Source organism: Coregonus clupeaformis, unplaced genomic scaffold (genome assembly GCF_020615455.1).
Source record: "Coregonus clupeaformis isolate EN_2021a unplaced genomic scaffold, ASM2061545v1 scaf0078, whole genome shotgun sequence".
Classification (NCBI taxonomy): domain Eukaryota; kingdom Metazoa; phylum Chordata; class Actinopteri; order Salmoniformes; family Salmonidae; genus Coregonus; species Coregonus clupeaformis.
This window is the reverse complement of record NW_025533533.1, coordinates 198,327-217,155: the sequence shown is the minus strand read 5'-3', so window position 1 is coordinate 217,155 and position 18,829 is coordinate 198,327. Positions and strand designations below refer to the sequence as shown.

General features: G+C 41.4%; 1 protein-coding gene across 1 annotated transcript; it reads left to right on the top strand.

Moving 5' to 3' along the window:
• Positions 1-4,339: 4,339 nt before the first annotated feature.
• On the top strand, positions 4,340-5,772 carry LOC123483312 (zinc finger protein 180-like). The gene is made up of 2 exons (XM_045213099.1): positions 4,340-4,343; positions 4,525-5,772. Exons 1-2 carry the CDS (start codon positions 4,340-4,342, stop codon positions 5,175-5,177), a joined length of 657 nt encoding a protein of 218 aa, XP_045069034.1. The 3' UTR covers positions 5,178-5,772.
• Positions 5,773-18,829: the final 13,057 nt, after the last annotated feature.

The window sequence follows — 18,829 nt, the reverse complement described above, 5'->3', positions numbered from 1 at the left end:
GGTCCTACAGTAGGTCTATGTTATTGTTAGGTGAAGTTATGGGTCCTACAGTAGGTCTATGTTATTGTTAGGTGTAGTTATGGGTCCTACAGTAGGCCTATGTTGTTAGGTGAAGTTATGGGTCCTACAGTAGGTCTATGTTGTTAGGTGAAGTTATGGGTCCTACAGTAGGTCTATGTTGTTAGGTGAAGTTATGGGTCCTACAGTAGGTCTATGTTGTTAGGTGAAGTTATGGGTCCTACAGTAGGTCTATGTTGTTAGGTGAAGTTATGGGTCTTTGTTATTGTTAGGTAAAGTTATAGGTCCTACAGTAGGTCTATGTTGTTAGGTGAAGTTATGGGTCTTACAGTAGGTCTATGTTGTTGTTTGGTGAAGTTATGGGTCCTACAGTGGGTCTATGTTGTTAGGTGAAGTTATGGGTCCTACAGGAGGTCTATGTTGTTAGGTGAAGTTATGGTCCTACAGTAGGTCTATGTTGTTAGGTGAAGTTATGGGTCCTACACTAGGTCTATGTTGTTGTTAGGTGAAGTTATGGATCCTACAGTAGGTCTATGTTGTTAGGTGAAGTTATGGGTCCTAAAGTAGTTCTATGTTGTTGTTTGGTGAAGTTATGGGTCCTACAGTGGGTCTATGTTGTTGTTAGGTGAAGTTATGGGTCCTACAGTAGGTCTGTGTTATTGTTAGGTGAGGTTATGGGTCCTACAGTAGATCTATGTTGTTAGGTGAAGTTATGGGTCCTACAGTAGGTCTATGTTGTTAGGTGAAGTTATGGGTGCTACAGAAGGTCTATGTTATTGTTAGGTGAAGTTATGGGTCCTACAGTAGGTCTATGTTGTTAGGTGAATTTATGGGTCCTACAGTAGGTCTATGTTGTTAGGTGAAGTTATGGGTCCTACATTAGGTCTATGTTGTTAGGTAAAGTTATGGGTCCTACAGTAGGTCTATGCTGTTAGGTGAAGTTATGGGTCCTACAGTAGGTCTCTGTTGTTAGGTGAAGTTATGGGTGCTACAGTAGGTCTATGTTATTGTTAGGTGAAGTTATGGGTCCTACTGTAGGTCTATGTTGTTAGCTGAATTTATGGGTCCTACAGTAGGTCTATGTTGTTAGGTGAAGTTATGGGTCCTACATTAGGTCTATGTTGTTAGGTAAAGTTATGGGTCCTACAGTAGGTCTATGTTGTTAGGTGAAGTTATGGGTCCTACAGTAGTTCTAAGTTGTTGTTTGGTGAAGTTATGGGTCCTACAGTGGGTCTATGTTGTTGTTAGGTGAAGTTATGGGTCCTACAGTAGGTCTGTGTTATTGTTAGGTGGGGTTATGGGTCCTACAGTAGGTCTATGTTAGGTGAAGTTATGGGTCCTACATTAGGTCTATGTTGTTAGGTAAAGTTATGGGTCCTACAGTAGGTCTATGTTGTTTGGTGAAGTTATGGGTCCTACAGTGGGTCTATGTTGTTGTTAGGTGAAGTTATAGGTCCTACAGTAGGTCTATGTTGTTAGGTAAAGTTATGGTCCTACAGTGCGTCGATGTTGTTAGGTGAAGTTATGGGTCCTACAGTAGGTCTATGTTGTTGTTTGGTGAAGTTATGGGTCCTACAGTGGGTCTATGTTGTTGTTATGTGAAGTTATGGGTCCTACAGTAGGTCTATGTTGTTAGGTGAAGTTATGGGTCCTACACTAGGTCTATGTTGTTAGGTCAAGTTATGGGTCCTACAGTAGGTCTATGTTGTTTGGTGAAGTTATGTGTCCTACAGTAGGTATATGTTGTTAGGTGAAGTTATGGGTCCTACAGTAGGTCTATGTTGTTAGGTGAAGTTATGGGTCCTACAGTAGGTCTATGTTGTTAGGTGAAGTATTGGGTCCTACAGTAGGTCTATGTTGTTAGGTGAAGTTATGGTTCCTACAGTAGGTCTATGTTGTTGTTAGGTGAAGTTATGGGTCCTACAGTGGGTCTATGTTGTTGTTAGTTGAAGTTATGGGTCCTACAGTAGGTCTATGTTATTGTTAGGTGAAGTTATGGGTCCTACAGTAGGTCTATGTTGTTAGGTGAAGTTATGGGTCCTACAGTAGGTATATGTTGTTAGGTGAAGTATTGGGTCCTACAGTAGGTCTATGTTGTTAGGTGAAGTTATGGGTCCTACAGTAGGTCTATGTTGTTGTTTGGTGAAATTATAGGTCCTACAGTGGGTCTATGTTGTTGTTAGTTGAAGTTATGGGTCCTACAGTAGGTCTATGTTATTGTTAGTTGAAGTTATGGGTTCTACAGTAGGTCTATGTTGTTAGGTGAAGTTATGGGTCCTACAGTAGGTCTGTGTTATTGTTAGGTGAAGTTATGGGTCCTACAGTAGGTGTATGTTGTTAGGTGAAGTTATGGGTCCTACAGTAGGTCTGTGTTATTGTTAGGTGAAGTTATGGGTCCTACAGTAGGTGTATGTTGTTAGGTGAAGTTATGGGTCCTACAGTAGGTCTATGTTGTTTGGTGAAGTTATGGGTCCTACAGTGGGTCTATGTTGTTGTTAGGTGAAGTTATGGGTCCTACAGTAGGTCTATGTTGTTAGGTGAAGTTATGGGTCCTACAGTAGGTCTATGTTGTTAGGTGAAGTTATGGGTCCTACAGTAGGTCTATGTTGTTGTTTGGTGAAGTTATGGGTCCTACAGTGGGTCTATGTTGTTGTTAGGTGAAGTTATGGGTCCTACAGTAGGTCTGTGTTATTGTTAGGTGAGGTTATGGGTCCTACAGTAGGTCTATGTTGTTAGGTGAAGTTATGGGTCCTACAGTAGGTCTATGTTGTTGTTTGGTGAAGTTATGGGTCCTACAGTGGGTCTATGTTGTTGTTAGGTGAAGTTATGGGTCCTACAGTAGGTCTGTGTTATTGTTAGGTGAGGTTATGGGTCCTACAGTAGGTCTATGTTGTTAGGTGAAGTTATGGGTCCTACAGTAGGTCTATGTTGTTGTATGGTGAAGTTATGGGTCCTACAGTGGGTCTATGTTGTTGTTAGGTGAAGTTATGGGTCCTACAGTAGGTCTGTGTTATTGTTAGGTGAGGTTATGGGTCCTACAGTAGGTTTATGTTGTTAGGTGAAGTTATGGGTCCTACAGTAGGTCTATGTTGTTGTTAGGTGAAGTTATGGGTCCTACAGTAGGTCTATGTTGTTGTTAGGTGAAGTTATGGGTCCTACAGTAGGTCTGTGTTATTGTTAGGTGAAGTTATGGGTCCTACAGTAGGTCTATGTTGTTAGGTGAAGTTATGGGTCCTACAGTAGTTCTATGTTGTTAGGTGAAGTTATGGGTCCTACAGTAGGTCTATGTTGTTAGGTGAAGTTATGGGTCCTACAGTAGGTCTATGTTGTTAGGTGAAGTTATGGGTCCTACAGTAGGTCTATGTTATTGTTAGGTGAAGTTATGGGTCCTACAGTAGGTCTGTGTTATTGTTAGGTGAAGTTATGGGTCCTACAGTAGGTCTATGTTATTGTTAGGTGAAGTTATGGGTCCTACAGTAGGTCTATGTTGTTAGGTGAAGTTATGGGTCCTACAGTAGGTCATGGGCTATTTTACCAAGGAAAGTGATGGAGTGCTGCATCAGATGACCTGGCCTCCACAATCCCCCGACCTCAACCCAATTGAGATGGTTTGGGATGAGTTGAACCGCAGAGTGAAGGAAAAGCAGCCAACAAGTGCTCAGCATATGTGGGAACTCCTTCAAGACTGTTGGAAAAGCATTCCAGATGAAGCTGCTTGAGAGAATGCCAAGAGTGTGCAAAGCTGTCATCAAGGCAAAGGGTGGCTATTTGAAGAATCTCAAATATAAAATATATTTTGATTAGTTTAACACTATTTTATTATTATTATTATTATTATTATTATTATTATTATATTTTGGTTACTACATGATTCCAGGTGTGTTATTTCATAGTTTTGATGTCTTCACTATTGTCCTACAATGTAGAAAATAGTCAAAATAAAGAACAACCCTTGAATGAGTAGTTGTGTCCAAACTTTTGACTGGTACTGTATCTTATTGTTAGTTGAAGTTATGGGCCAATTTGGCATACACTTAGTGTGTAAAGGGTAGCGATTTCTGCATTAGCATGGAGGAGTTTCTGCAGCCAAATTGTGTTGCATAGCAACAAACGGCAAACACAGAAAGGGTCCTATATTGGAGAGTAAAAGTCTTCTGGCACTCTGCTTAGGATTTTACCAACTTTAATAACTTATTTCGAGCCTAGAATCATCGATGTTACTACTAATCTGAAAACAAGACAAAAGATGACTATTGTTGCTCACTTGACTGTCTTAAGACAATTGTCAAATAATTAAAGATGTCAGTTGTTGTACAATTTCATGGGTATGCTCTGGGTATCACCTTTTACCTCAAATAAACAGTGTATTTCTGCTGTTGTGGTTCTTTAACCATCTGTCTGACTTTGTCGTTCACACAGGAGACAGACGTGGCTATCGTGGATCCTCTGGGGAGCCTCAACAACATGATGCTGACGAGGCAGAAAGGTCTCTCTCCAGATCAGAACACCTTAAAAAAAAACATCTGAGACCCACTGGGAAGAAATCTCACTGCTGCTCTGACTGTGGGAAACGTTGCAGGTTTACATCAGAACTTAAAATACACCAGCGAGTACACACAGGAGAGAAACCTTATAGCTGTGATCAATGTGGGAAGAGTTTTACTCAGTCAAGCTACCTGATAGTACATCTGAGAAGACACACAGGAGAGAAATCTTATAGCTGTGATCAATGTGGGAAGAGTTTTGGTACATCTGTGTATCTGATGATACACCAGAGAACACACACAGGAGAGAAACCTTATGGCTGTAATCAATGTGGGAAGAGTTTTACTCAGTCAAGCGGCCTGGTAGTACACCAGAGAACACACACAGGAGAGAAACCGTATAGCTGTACTCAATGTGGGAAGAGTTTTACTCAGTCAGGCAGCCTGGTATCACACCAGAGAAGACACATAGGAGAGAAACCTTATAGCTGTACTCAATGTGGGAAGAGTTTTACTCAGTCAAGCGCGCTGATAGGGCACCAGAGAACACACACAGGAGAGAAATCTTACCACTGTACTGACTGCAGAAAGAGTTTTGTTAGGTTAAGATATTTAAAATCACACCAGAGAACACACACAACACAGGAGAGAAACTATATAGCAGGAGATAAATGATATAGCTGTACTCAATGTGGGAAGAGTTTTATGCAGTCAAGTGGCCTTATAGTACATCTGAGAACTCACACAGGAGAGAAGACGTATAGCTGTGATCATGTGACAAGAGATACTCTGATAAAATATCTCTGATCAAACATCAGAAAATACATACATGAAGGAGTTGTTTCATGATATCAATGAAATAATGTCACAATGTAGAATATTTAAACATTGTAGTAGGACTATTTTAATTAATATCACAATGTAGAACCCTAAACGTTTCCCCCTGTTCAATTTATTTCAGCATGATATGGATATTAGCCTCTGGGAAAAATCCAGGCTCTGAATTGAAAGAGTATTTATGTGATTTAACAAAAAGTGAAAAAAAAAAAAAGTTGTGTTACACTTACCTTGTTGGCAACCCACTTGAATCAAAAGTTGTGTTCCACGTTAATCAAAATGTAGCTAGCTGTTTTCTACAAATTGTCCTCTGACCAGTGATGTACACATTATTCCCAGATTCCATGTGGTGTTTGAGCTATTCGTTTTAACAGGATGTGCAACCACATCTCCCCCCTCTTGCGCAATTGATTTCAACATGATATCGATGAAATAAGTGTTGCGTTCTTTGTTTAGCTTACCCATAAATGGAAATACATCACTCCAAAATGTAGCTGACTGTCTTCTGCAGGTTGTCCTCTAACCAGTGAGGTAAAAGTTATCTCCCATTTCCATGTGTTTTTTTAGTTTTGTTAGTTTCAACAGCAGGTACAACCTGATCTCCCCCATAATCGATATCAGTGACTTATTGTTGGTGCTTGTGCAGTTTATAAAGTGCTTGTTTTAATATGATTATTGTGGCACATTTGTGTAGATAGTACAGTTTAGGTTTAGGTTTTCAATATATCACAAACTGTTTTTTGCATATTGGTTATTGATTTGGACATGTTAAAACTGTGTTTTGACATTGAGGTTTCCCACGTAGCAAAATGTCATTGAAAAGACATTGAAAAGAAGACTATGCCTGATGTCCAATATAAACTCAGCAAAAAAAGAAACGTCCCCTTTTCAGGACCCTGTCTTTCAAAGATAATTTGTAAAAATCCAAATAACTTCACAGATCTTCATTGTAAAGGGTTTAAACACTGTTTCCCATGCTTGTTCAATGAACCATAAATAATTAATGAACATGCACCTGTGGAACGGTCGTTAAGACACTAACAACTTTAGATGGTAGGCAATTAAGGTCACAGTTATGAAAACTTAGGACACAAAAGAGGCCTTTCTATTGACTCTGGAAAACACCAAAAGAAATATGCCCAGGGTCCCTGCTCATCTGCGTGAACGTGCCTTATGCATGCTGCAAGGAGGCATCCTCCCTCATGTGGTACCCTTCCTGCAGGCTCATCCTGACATGACAATGCCACCAGCCATACTGCTCATTCTGTGCGTGATTTCCTGCAAGACAGGAATGTCAGTGTTCTGTCATGGCCAGTGAAGAACCCGGATCTCAATCCCATTGAGCACGTCTGGGACCTGTTGGATCGATGGTGAGGGCTAGGGCAATTCCCCCAGAAATGTCCGGGGAACTTGTATGTGCATTGGTGGAAGAGTGGGGTAACATCTCACAGCAAGAACTGGCAAATCTGGTGCAGTCCATGAGGAGGAGATGCACTGCAGTACTTAATGCAGCTGGTGGCCACACCAGATACTGACTGTTACTTTTGATTTTGACCCCCCCAGGGACACATTATTTGTGTGTGGAACTTGTTCAGTTTATGTCTCAGTTGTTGAATCTTGTTATGTTCATACAAATATTTACACATGTTAAGTTTGCTGAAAATAAACGCAGTTCGACAGTGAGAGGACTTTTTTTTGTTGCTGAGTTTCATTCGGTTTTGTTGAAAATATGTATTTTCAGGTCGTTTCAACGACTTGACAACAACTTAATTTCAACGTACTTGCAGCCTATAAACATGGACGCAGTATAATAAATTGGTCTATAATCAGTTTTATTAACAATCTTACATCACTCCAGTATTTCTTTACAACATTCAAGTGCTACTTGTCTTTATTCCACTACTGAAGAAGCATGACTCAAATCACCTACTCATATTTCAAACATCCAGCCTGACAAAATATACATTTTTAATTATTCAATGCCTCACCATTAAGTGAATTATTGCCAATACATATTAACAAAGGGGTGTACATTCTGTTTTGATATTCCATAATATTTACATTTCATGTAACATTTAGTAATTATAATTTATGCAACCAACTGACAATTTTTTGCTACTATTATATTGACATTGTTGCCCTGCTTGTAGAATATCAGGGTTCATTCTCAGATGTGCCAACCCAAATGTACTAGAGTATGACATTGGGGACTCGGCCCCAATCCAACAACATGCCTATCGCGTGAACCCTGAAAAGAGAGAGAAGCGCTGCAGTGAGGTGGAAAGTTACTGAGGATATTGCAGGAGTTTCCTCTTGAAATCAGACATGTCCGTGGTAAGGACAACTTGGTTGCTGATTGTCTCAAGGGTGGGCAGTCAAAAGGATTTGTGTTTTGCAGTTAGCCAGTGCGTTGTCATGGATCACAATTTATTTTGACTGCACGTTTTTCTGTATTGGAGATGAGTTTTGTTTGGGCTCGTTCCAAGGGGACGAGAGTTCTAGAAGCTAATGAGTTTTAGAAGCTAGTGAGTTTTAGGAAGACCAGAGTTCTAGAAGCTAGTGAGTTTTAGGAAGACCAGAGTTCTAGAAGCTAGTGAGTTTTAGGAAGACCAGAGTTCTAGAAGCTAGTGAGTTTTAGGACGACCAGAGTTCTAGAAGCTAGTGAGTTTTAGGAAGACCAGAGTTCTAGAAGCTAGTGAGTTTTAGGAAGACCAGAGTTCTAGAAGCTGGTGAGTTTTAGCAAGACGAGAGTTATAGAAACTAGTGAGTTTTAGGTCAGTAACTTATAACCACGGAACCACCCCAGACCTTTCATGCATGACTTAAAGCACCTGAGTATTAGATTTACTGCCAGGGTCTAGTATGTCACTGCCAGGTCTGATTTTCTCTTTGGTTTTGAGCCCACGGCAAGAAGGCACCAGAGCCTATTGTGGTAACAGGTTCACACTAGATAACACAACCACACAGTGCATGAAAAACACGAGTGTGGCTAACAGTTCCAGTGCAAAGCTTGAGCTAGCTACCGAGCTAGCATACAAACTCGGTAGCACAGAGTAGATCCTCCATATGACGTTGAGAAATAGTGCATTGTGGGTAGTTTAGAAGATATCTGGAAATAAGTTAATAAATGTGTAATAACGCAAAAACATAACTGTTTGAACTTAATAGGTAACCAGATCGTGACTACAACTAAGTTCCTAAGTCTTTAACCACACTGTGTTGTTACATTGGTGGGTAAAAACACATGCTTCCTACGCTTTAACTTTTTGTCTGAAAATTAAATCTACATTTTACTCAACTGCGTTACCCACTCCAGTCAGCAGATGGCGATGTGGGACTTTAAGGCTATGCTGCTAGTGTGACGTATAATCTAGTGGACGGGACGCTTCTTTCAACAGTAGCAACAGTTAGTCAGACACCTCGGTAGCTTGCTAGCCAAAATAGCCGAACCAATAAAGCTCTTTAGACGCTTTCGTGTATATTAGCCACTGTGTTTTAAACCCACTTCTGTCGTCTAGTTAGTTATCCCATTTAATTTCATATTTACGGTGTTGTTGTTATTGGTCAGCTAGCTGGCTGGTTAAGTTAGCACTAGCCTAGCTAGCTAACATCCCCGACCATGAGCTCACTAAGCTACTCTCCTCCTGCTAAAGAAGAGGAGGTCTGCTGGGCAGAGAAAGAAGCTCTAGTGAAAGAGGAGGAGGATGTTACAATACAAAAACAAGTAGAGGGTGAGGCTGTTACCGTGAAAGAAGAAGAGAAAGATGTTACAGTGAAAGAAGAGGAAGACGCGTTCAGAGTGAAAGAGGAGGAGGATGTTACAGTGAAAGAAGAGGAAGACGCGTTCAGAGTGAAAGAGGAGGAGGATGTTACAGTGAAAGAAGAGGAAGACGCGTTCAGAGTGAAAGAGGAGGAGGATTTTACAGTGAAAGAAGAGGAAGACGCGTTGTCAGAGTGAAAGAGGAGGAGGATCAGTGAAAGAAGAGGAGGTTCCGTTTTTGGAGTGAAAGAGGAGGAGGGGGAGATGACTGTCACATCGAAAAAGGAGGAGGAAGAAGAGGAGGAAACTGGATATCTGGTTCCGGTTTCCCAAAGGCGTCTTAAGGCATCCAATGGTTCTAATGATGAACTTAGCAGTAAGATGGTTTTGAGAAACCGGGCCCTGATTAACACTAGTAAGTACTGTCTTAAAAACAGAGGCACAAACTCTGCAGTTGTTGAACTGATGTGTGGTTTTAAAGCTGAAATCTGTAGTTGCTACATCCATATTTGGACTTTTAAATTATTTATAGATAGCCATTGATTCTTGAAGAATATAACACATGCCTCATGAGCTTAGTTCAACTGTTGCCAACCCTCACCACCAGGGGGCAGCCTGTCAGGATGTTCAGCATCCAGTTGAAGATGGAGGTGTTCAGTCCCAGGGTCCTTAGCTTAGTGATGAGCTTTGAGGGCACTATGGTGTGGAACACTATGGTGGTTTGCTTGAAACATGTAGGTACTGAGTCAGGGAGACGTTGAAAATGGCAGTGAAGACTGGTAATCCGTTTGTCCCTGCGGCTTTGTGAATGTTAACCTGTTTAAAGGTCTTACTCACATCGGCTAAGGAGAGCATGATCATACGTGATCATATCATTAACCCTTAGAGTCGACGACGAAATTTGCTTCAGTCTAAGTAACCTAAGTAATCCATAGAACGACCATCTTAAAACGATTCCATATGTCAGTTTAGCCCCCCCCCACCCAACGGTATTAAATTGAAGGAATAAATCCGAGCCTCACGCTCATCACCTGTGGAAGGCGGGGCTTCCAGCGAGGCGTGGATTTAATAGTATGTTGCACCTAGTTTCCCTCCTTCAGGGAACAGTAGTTATAGTCATACCATTACGCTTGTCATATGATGTATTAAGCATTTAACAGTTAAATTAGGCCTCGACATTGAACTACACTGAACAAATATATAAGCGCAACATGTAAAGTATTGGTCCCATGTATTTGTAACCAGGGCCTGTAGGACCTGCCTTGTTGATAGTGCCGTTAAGAAGGCAGAGCAGCGCTTTATTATGGACAGACTTCTCCCCATCTTAGCTACTGTTGTAGCAACATGTTTTTTGACCATGACAGTTACAATCCAGGGTTACTCCAAGCAGTTTAGTCACCTCAACTTGCTCAATTTCCACATTATTCATTACAAGAATTAGTTGAGGTTTAGGGTTTAGTGAATGATTTGTCCCAAATACAATGCTTTTAGTTTTTGTAATATTTAGGACTAACTTATTTCTTGCCACCCATTCTGGAAACTATCTGCAGCTCTTTGTTAAGTGTTGCAGTGATTTCATCCGCATACATACACACTGTCTTTTCTCAAAGCCAGTGGCATGTCGATAGTAAAGATTGAAAAAAGTAAGGGTCCTAGACAGCTGCCCTGGGGAATTCCTGATTCTACCTGGATTATGTTGGAGAGGCTTCCATTAAAGAACACCCTCTGTGTTCTGTTAGACAGGTAACTCTTTATCCACAATATAGCAGGGGGTGTAAAGCCATAACACATACGTTTTTCCATCAGCAGACTATGATCGATAATGTCAAAAGCCGCACTGAAGTCTAACAAAACAGCACCCACAATCTTTTTATAATTCATTTATCTTAGCCAATCAGTCATTTGTGTAAGTACCGTGCTTGTTGAATGTCCTTCCCTATAAGCATGCTGAAAGTCTGTTGTCAATTTGTTTACAGTAAAATAGCATTGTATCTGGTCAAATCATTTTTTCTCCAAAAAGTTTACTAAGGGTTGGTAACAGGCTAATTGGTCGGCTATTTGAGCCAGTAAAGGAGGCTTTAATATTCTTAGGTAGCGGAATGACTTTTGCTTCCCTCCAGGCCTGAGGGCACACACTTTCTAGTAGGCTTAAATTGAATGTATGGCAAAGAGGAGTGGCAATATCGTCCGCTGTTATCCTCAGTAGTTTTCCATCCAAGTTGTCAGACCCCGGTGGCTTGTCATTGTTGATAGACAACAATACTTTTTTCACCTCTTCCACACTCACTTTACGGAATTCAAAATTACAATTGCTTGTCTTTCATAATTTGATCAGTTATACTTGGATGTGTAGTGTCAGCGTTTGTTGCTGGCATGTCATGCCTAAATTAGCTAATCTTGCCAATGAAAAACTCATTAAAGTAATTGGCAATATCAGTGGGTTTTGTGATGAATGAGCCAACTGATTCAATGAATGATGGAGCCGAGTTTGTATTTTTGTCTAAAATGTCATTTAAGCTAGTTTCTTCTTATTTTTATTCAGTTTATTCACATGATTTCTCAATTTGCAGTAAAAAAATTTACATTTACATTTTAGTCATTTAGCAGACGCTTTTATCCAGAGTGCATACATTTTAATTTTTTTTCAGTACATATGCTAATCGGTTATGCAGCCAGACTTATATGCCATTCCTTTTGCGTCATGCCTCTCAACCATACAGATTTACCAGGTTATTACTTCTAAATAAACTGCTGTTCATCATCTGGGACCATTCAACATCCTAGATTTACCAGGTCATTACTTCTAAATAAACTGCTGTTCACCATCTGGGACCATTCAACATCCTAGATTTACCAGGTTATTACTTCTAAACAATAGACACTTTTTTTGCGTTCTCGTAGACTTACAATTGTTGTCTTGATCATTGCTTGAACAGTCGCTAAGATATGTGATCCGAAAGCTGGGTGTCGCGCATCACTACTTCACAGGAGAGGCATTTGAACATTTAAAAAAAAAAACATCAACATCAAAAAGCCTTTTTTTTGGCAGAAAGACTAGAACTTTCATGTGCCTTAATAACAAACTCTTATGTAATCTGGAAATATAAATAAAATGTGAACTCTCTAAACTGTTTAGACATGGAGAAATTACAGAATCTTGCCTAGCCATGATTGGTTGAGATAATGAGGGTGTGGGACATTCAGGTGAAAGAGAGTCTATTCTGTGACTCAAGGATTCTCTGTCAAATGGCACGTCCTGCTCTCTGCTACCGTGGATATTTCAAAGATCCATTGGATTTACTAATATTTTCATCATGGACTACATGCAAAGTGTATCTACAGCTTTCAATACCAGTGTTGTCCTGAATACAGCCGCTGGTATCGACACAGTTCTGTCTACTGTGGCTAAAGCAGTCTGAACTGGTTGAAGCTGAGTGGGAAGGATTATTTAGAAAGTGTTTGTCTGCCATGAATGATCATAATCCATACACTGGTAAGAGTCTACAGGTAAAATGCTAAAATAGCTACATGTACATACGTTATTGTCTCAACTGTATCATAAAGTCATTTTCATATTAGCTATATAGCTAGCTAGCTAGACAGTTGCATACAGGTACCGTTATAGCTTGCCATTGTTTATAGAAGTCTTCTAAGTCCCTATAGCAACAAGCCATTGTTTACAGAAGTCTTCTAAGTCCCTATAGCAACAAGCCATTGTTTACAGAAGTCTTCTAAGTTCCTATAGCAACAAGCCATTGTTAACAGATGTCTCGTTGCGGGATGAAGCAACGTTAAGACAGATAGCTGAGCTGGCCAGTTGCATTCTGCCGTGAAAGCATCCCCCGGACTAGACACAACCCAGCAAACATATTTTTCTTGCAGCCTTGGCATTCAGGCCATAGAGTCTTGGTCACCTCCCTGACCAAGGCCCTTCTCCCCCGATTGCTCAGTTTGGCCGGGCGGCCATCTCTAGGAAGCGTCTTGGTGGTTCCAAACTTCTTCCATTTAAGAATGATGGAGGCCACTGTGTTCTTGGGGACCTTCAATGCTGCAGACATTTTTTGGTACCCTTCCCCAGATCTGTGCCTCGACACAATTCTGTGTCGGAGCTCTACGGACAATTCCTTCGACCTCATGGCTTGGTGTATTTCTGTTTATTTTATTTTATATATTTTCTAACATTTCAAAAAATCTGTTTTTGCTTTGTCATTATGGGGTATTGATGAGGGGGGAAAACAATGTACTCCTTTTATTTAATCCATTTTAGAATAAGGCTGAAACGTAACAAAATGTGGAAAAGGAAAGGGGTCTGAATACTTTTCCGAATGCACTGTAACTCATAAACTAAGGACTTATTAACCTACTCTGTTGTTTATGATTTTGTTGTCATGAAAAAGAAATGCTGCTCTCGGAAAGGCATGCTTTGAGCACTACTGAAAAGGGATATTTGCAGGGCCGCAACTTTCACTGGAGACGGAAATTCAGAAATTGCACTTTTGCACTTTTGTCCCCCCCAGTTTTATCATTGCAATATGATACAGAAAGTGGCAACTGTGTGTGCTTTAGGACCTTGCGGACGGCACAGAGCGGTCGGGTAGGCTTTGTGAAAAGGAAAGCTTCTGGAAGGCTGGCTGGACACAACATAGCAGGCGGCACGGGAGAGTTGAACAGAGGAGTCTGTGTGTTGCTCTTTTTCCGAGTTGTAAAAGCAAGCAGAGCAGAAACTGGCTACTCTTTAGTTGATTGATGTAGCTGGCAAGGTAACTGCTGTTTTAACTTAACAGAAAAAAACTAAAGTAGTGTTTATTCCCGGTGCTGAGCTATTAGCTAGTGTAACTGACATGTAACGACATGCAATGGGGAGAATTCTATTGTCCCCGTCAGTAGCCCAGGCTTTTACCATGGATGGTAATGTTCTCAAGCTCTGGACAAGCTTTAGATTTTATTCTGCTAAGGCACTTGTCTCTCTACATCGGTCAGCTACATTGGTGACCAGGGTGGCATCTTTTCCATACACCTTTGGGGACTGGGCACACAAATGCTCCTAGAGAGAAGGGGGAATACTGAAGCATATGTTTGACAGTTCTACAGCCTCCATCAGATGCCCAGACTTTGGCATAGAGGGTAAAGCTCTCATTTCTGGACTGCAACATTGTAAGATTGTGCCCTCCATGGCACTTGATACACATTGATTGGTAGGTTGCACTATATTTAGATACTTCACATACTGCCTGAGACACCTTTGCTATTTGTCTCCCTACTCAATAAATGGTGAAACACTATTTGTGATGGTGTTCTTTGTTCACACCATGGGACCACACAGCTGTCATACTGCTCAGGAAGGAGACGTGTTCTGTCTCCTAGAGATTTAACGTACTTTGGTGCGAAAAGTGCAAATCAATCCCAGAACAACAGCAAAGGACCTTGTGAAGATGCTGGAGGAAACAGGTACAAAAGTATCTATATCCACAATAAAACGAGACCAATATCGACATAACCTGCAAGGCCGCTCAGCAAGGAAGAAGCCACTGCTCCAAAATCGCCATAAAAATGCCAGACTACGGTTTGCAACTGCACATGGGGACAAAGATTGTACTTTTTGGAGAAATGTCCTCTGGTCTGATGAAACAAAAATAGATCTGTTTGGCCATAATGACCATCGTTATGTTTGTAGGAAAAGGGGGTTGCTTGCAAGCCGAAGAACACCATCCTAACGTGAAGCACGGGGTTGGCAGCATCATGCTGTGGGGGTGCTTTTGCTGGAGGAGGGACTGGTGCACTTCACAAAATAGATGGCATCATGAGGAAGGAAAATTATGTGGATATATTGAAGCAACATCTCAAGACATCAGTCAGGAAGTTAAAGCTTGAAATCGCCAAATGGGTCTTCCAAATGGACAATGACCCCAAGCATACTTCCAAAGTTGGCAAAATGGCTAAGGACAACAAAGTCGAGGTATTGGAGTGGCCATCACAAAGCCCTGACCTCAATCCTATAGAAAATGTGTGGCCAGAACTGAAAAAGCATGTGCGAGCAAGGAGGCCTACAAACCTGACTCAGTTACACCTGCTCTGTCAGGAGGAATGGGCCAAAATTCACCCAACTTATTGTGGGAAGCTTGTGGAAGGCTACCCAAAACGTTTGACCCAAGTTAAACAATTTAAAGGCAATGCTACCAAATACTAATAAACTTCTGACCCACTGGGAAGTAAACTTGTGTAAATGTTTCATCATTACTATCTAAAAACTGTGTTTGCTGATTGGTTAGTAAGTTGACGCCCTCTTGTTTCTCGCTTCCGCATTGTCTCCGTGCTGCTGTGCTGTTTGCTGCTACTTGGCTACCTGCCAAACTATTCACGTTTTACTTTTAATAAACGTTTAATCAATCTCTGTGTTCAACAAATTTACCAACTTTTTAGTTTTGTCCTCACTCATCTTTTTTCGTTAAACTTTTTCACCCCCGGACGTTTTATCCCGAGACAGAAGAGTCATTTTCCTGTGCGTTTTTGCTGCCAACTTTATTTTATTTTCCTTTTTCCATCGCAACTTTTTTCCCTCATTCAACTTTTTTCACTCCGGACGCTTTATCTGGACATGGTTCGTCAACATCTTCAACAGCCGAAGCTAAGTAGTAACATTAACATGATGTCTTCTAATTGCAGTCGCCTGTACTCATAATATACAGGAGAACGATCGCCTTAGGCGAGAATAGCTGTGCTACAAGCCCAGCTTCAGACGCAATCGTTAGGCAAGGGTAATTTCAGTGTAGGAAAGGAAGAAACAGCGTCCTGTGCCACCAGTAAGTACAAGATAGTAACGTTAGTATAAATCCCCCCGCGACAGTCCCCGCAGCGGACAACTTTCTCATGGCTTCTGGAGGGGGAAATACTGTTGGAATGATCAACCGTGTCGCTCATTCAGCCGACAGAAACTTTCAACCGGTTTTCCCGATTATGTAGCGAGTCGGAGTCTGAGTCTGAGTCTTCTCTTGTCTCTACTCCTCCCGTTACGGGGTCTGAAGACGCCCGAAGGCTCCCACCATTAGCTCTGACAAATTGAAAACCCTAGTCATTGGCGACTCCATTACCCGCAGTATTAGACTTAAAACGAATCACCCAGCGATCATACACTGTTTACCAGGGGGCAGAGCTACCGACGTTAAGGCTAATCTAAAGATGGTGCTGGCTAAAGCTAAAACTGGCGAGTGTAGAGAGTATAGAGATATTGTTATCCACGTCGGCACCAACGATGTTAGGATGAAACAGTCAGAGGTCACCAGTGCAACATAGCTTCAGCGTGTAAATTAGCTAGAAAGATGTGTCGGCATCGAGTAATTGTCTCTGGCCCCCTCCCAGTTAGGGGAGTGACGAGCTCTACAGCAGAGTCTCAGCACTCAATCGCTGGTTGAAAACTGTTTTCTGCCCCTCCCAAAAGATAGAATTTGTAGATAATTGGCCCTCTTTCTGGGACTCACCCACAAACAGGACCAAGCCTGACCTGCTTGATGAGGGACGGACTCCATCCTAGCTGGAGGGGTGCTCTCATCTTATCTACCAACATAGATAGGGCTCTAACTCCTCTAGCCCCACAGTGAAATAGGGTGCAGGCCAGGCAGCAGGCTGTTAGCCAACCTGCCAGCTTAGTGAGTCTGCCAATAGCACAGTCAGTGTAGTCAGCTCAGCCATACCCATTGAGACTGTGTCTGTGCCTCGACCTAGGTTGGGCAAAACTAAACATGGCGGTGTTCACCTTAGCAATCTTATTAGGATAAAGACCTCCTCCATTCCTGCCATTATTGAAAGAGATCGTGATACCTCACATCTCAAAAATAGGGTTACTTAATGTTAGATCCCTCACTTCAAAGGCAGTCATAGTCAATGAACTAATCACTGATCATAATCTTGATGTGATTGGCCTGACTGAAACATGGCTTAAGCCTGATGAATTTGCTGTGTTAAATGAGGCCTCACCTCCTGGTTACACTAGTGACCATATTCCCCGTGCATCCCGCAAAGGCGGAGGTGTTGCTAACATTTACGATAGCAAATTTCAATTTACAAAAAAAATGGCGTTTTTGTCTTTTGAGCTTCTAGTCATGAAATCTATGCAGCCTACTCAATCACTTTTTATAGCTACTGTTTACAGGCCTCCTGGGCCATATACAGCGTTCCTCTCTGAGTTTCCTGAATTCCTATCAGACCTTGTAGTCATAGCAGATCATATTCTAATTTTTGGTGATTTTAATATTCACATGGAGAAGTCCACAGACCCACTCCAAAAGTCTTTCGGAGCCATCATCGACTCAGTGGGTTTTGTCCAACATGTCTCTGGACCTACTCACTGCCACAGTCATACTCTGGACCTAGTTTTGTCCCATGGAATAAATGTTGTAGATCTTAATGTTTTTCCACAAAATCCTGGACTATCGGACCACCATTTTATTACGTTTGCAATCGCAACAAATAATCTGCTCAGACCCCAACCAAGGAGCATCAAAAGTCGTGCTATAAATTGTGCTTGGCCCTCCTATGTTGAACATAATAAACAGCTCTCTATCCACTAAAAGTGGCAGTGATAAAGCCTCTCTTGAAAAAGCCAAACCTTGACCCGGAAAATATAAAAAACTATCGGCCTATATCGAATCTTCCATTCCTCTCAAAAATTTTAGAAAAAGCTGTTGCGCAGCAACTCACTGCCTTTCTGAAGACAAACAATGTATACGAAATGCTTCAGTCTGGTTTTAGACCCCATCATAGCACTGAGACTGCACTTGTGAAGGTGGTAAATGACCTTTTAATGGCGCAGACCGAGGCTCTGCATCTGTCCTCGTGCTACTAGACCTTAGTGCTGCCTTTGACACTATCGATCACCACATTCTTTTTGGAGAGACTGGAAACCCAAATTGGTCTACACGGACAAGTTCTGGCCTGGTTTAGATCTTTACCTGTCGGAAAGATATCAGTTTGTCTCTGTGAATGGTCTGTCCTCCCGACAAATCAACTGTACATTTCGGTGTTCCTCAAGGTTCCGTTTTTAGGACCACTATTGTTTTCACTATATATTTTACCTCTTGGGGATGTTATTCGAAAACATAATGTTAACTTTCACTGCTATGCGGATGACACACAGCTGTACATTTCAATGAAACATGGTGAAGCCCCAAAATTGCCCTCGCTAGAAGCCTGTGTTTCGGACATAAGGAAGTGGATGGCTGAAAACTTTCTACTTTTAAACTCGGACAAACAGAGATGCTTGTTCTAGGTCCCAAGAAACAAAGAGATCTTCTGTTAAATCTGACAATTCATCTTGATGGTTGTAAAGTCGTCTCAAATAAAACTGTGAAGGACCTCGGCGTTACTCTCTGACCCTGATCTCTCTTTTTGACGAACATATCAAGACTGTTTCAAGGACAGCTTTTTTCCATCTACGTAACATTGCAAAAATCAGACATTTTCTGTCCAAAAATATGCAGAAAAATTAATCCATGCATTTGTTACTTCTAGGTTAGACTACTGCAATGCTCTACTTTCCGGCTACCCGGATAAAGCACTAAATAAACTTCAGTTAGTGCTAAATACGGCTGCTAGAATCCTGACTAGAACCAAGAAATTTGATCATATTACTCCAGTGCTAGCTTCCCTACACTGGCTTCCTGTTAAGGCAAGGGCTGATTTCAAGGTTTTACTGTTAACCTATAAAGCGTTACATGGGCTTGCTCCTACCTATCTT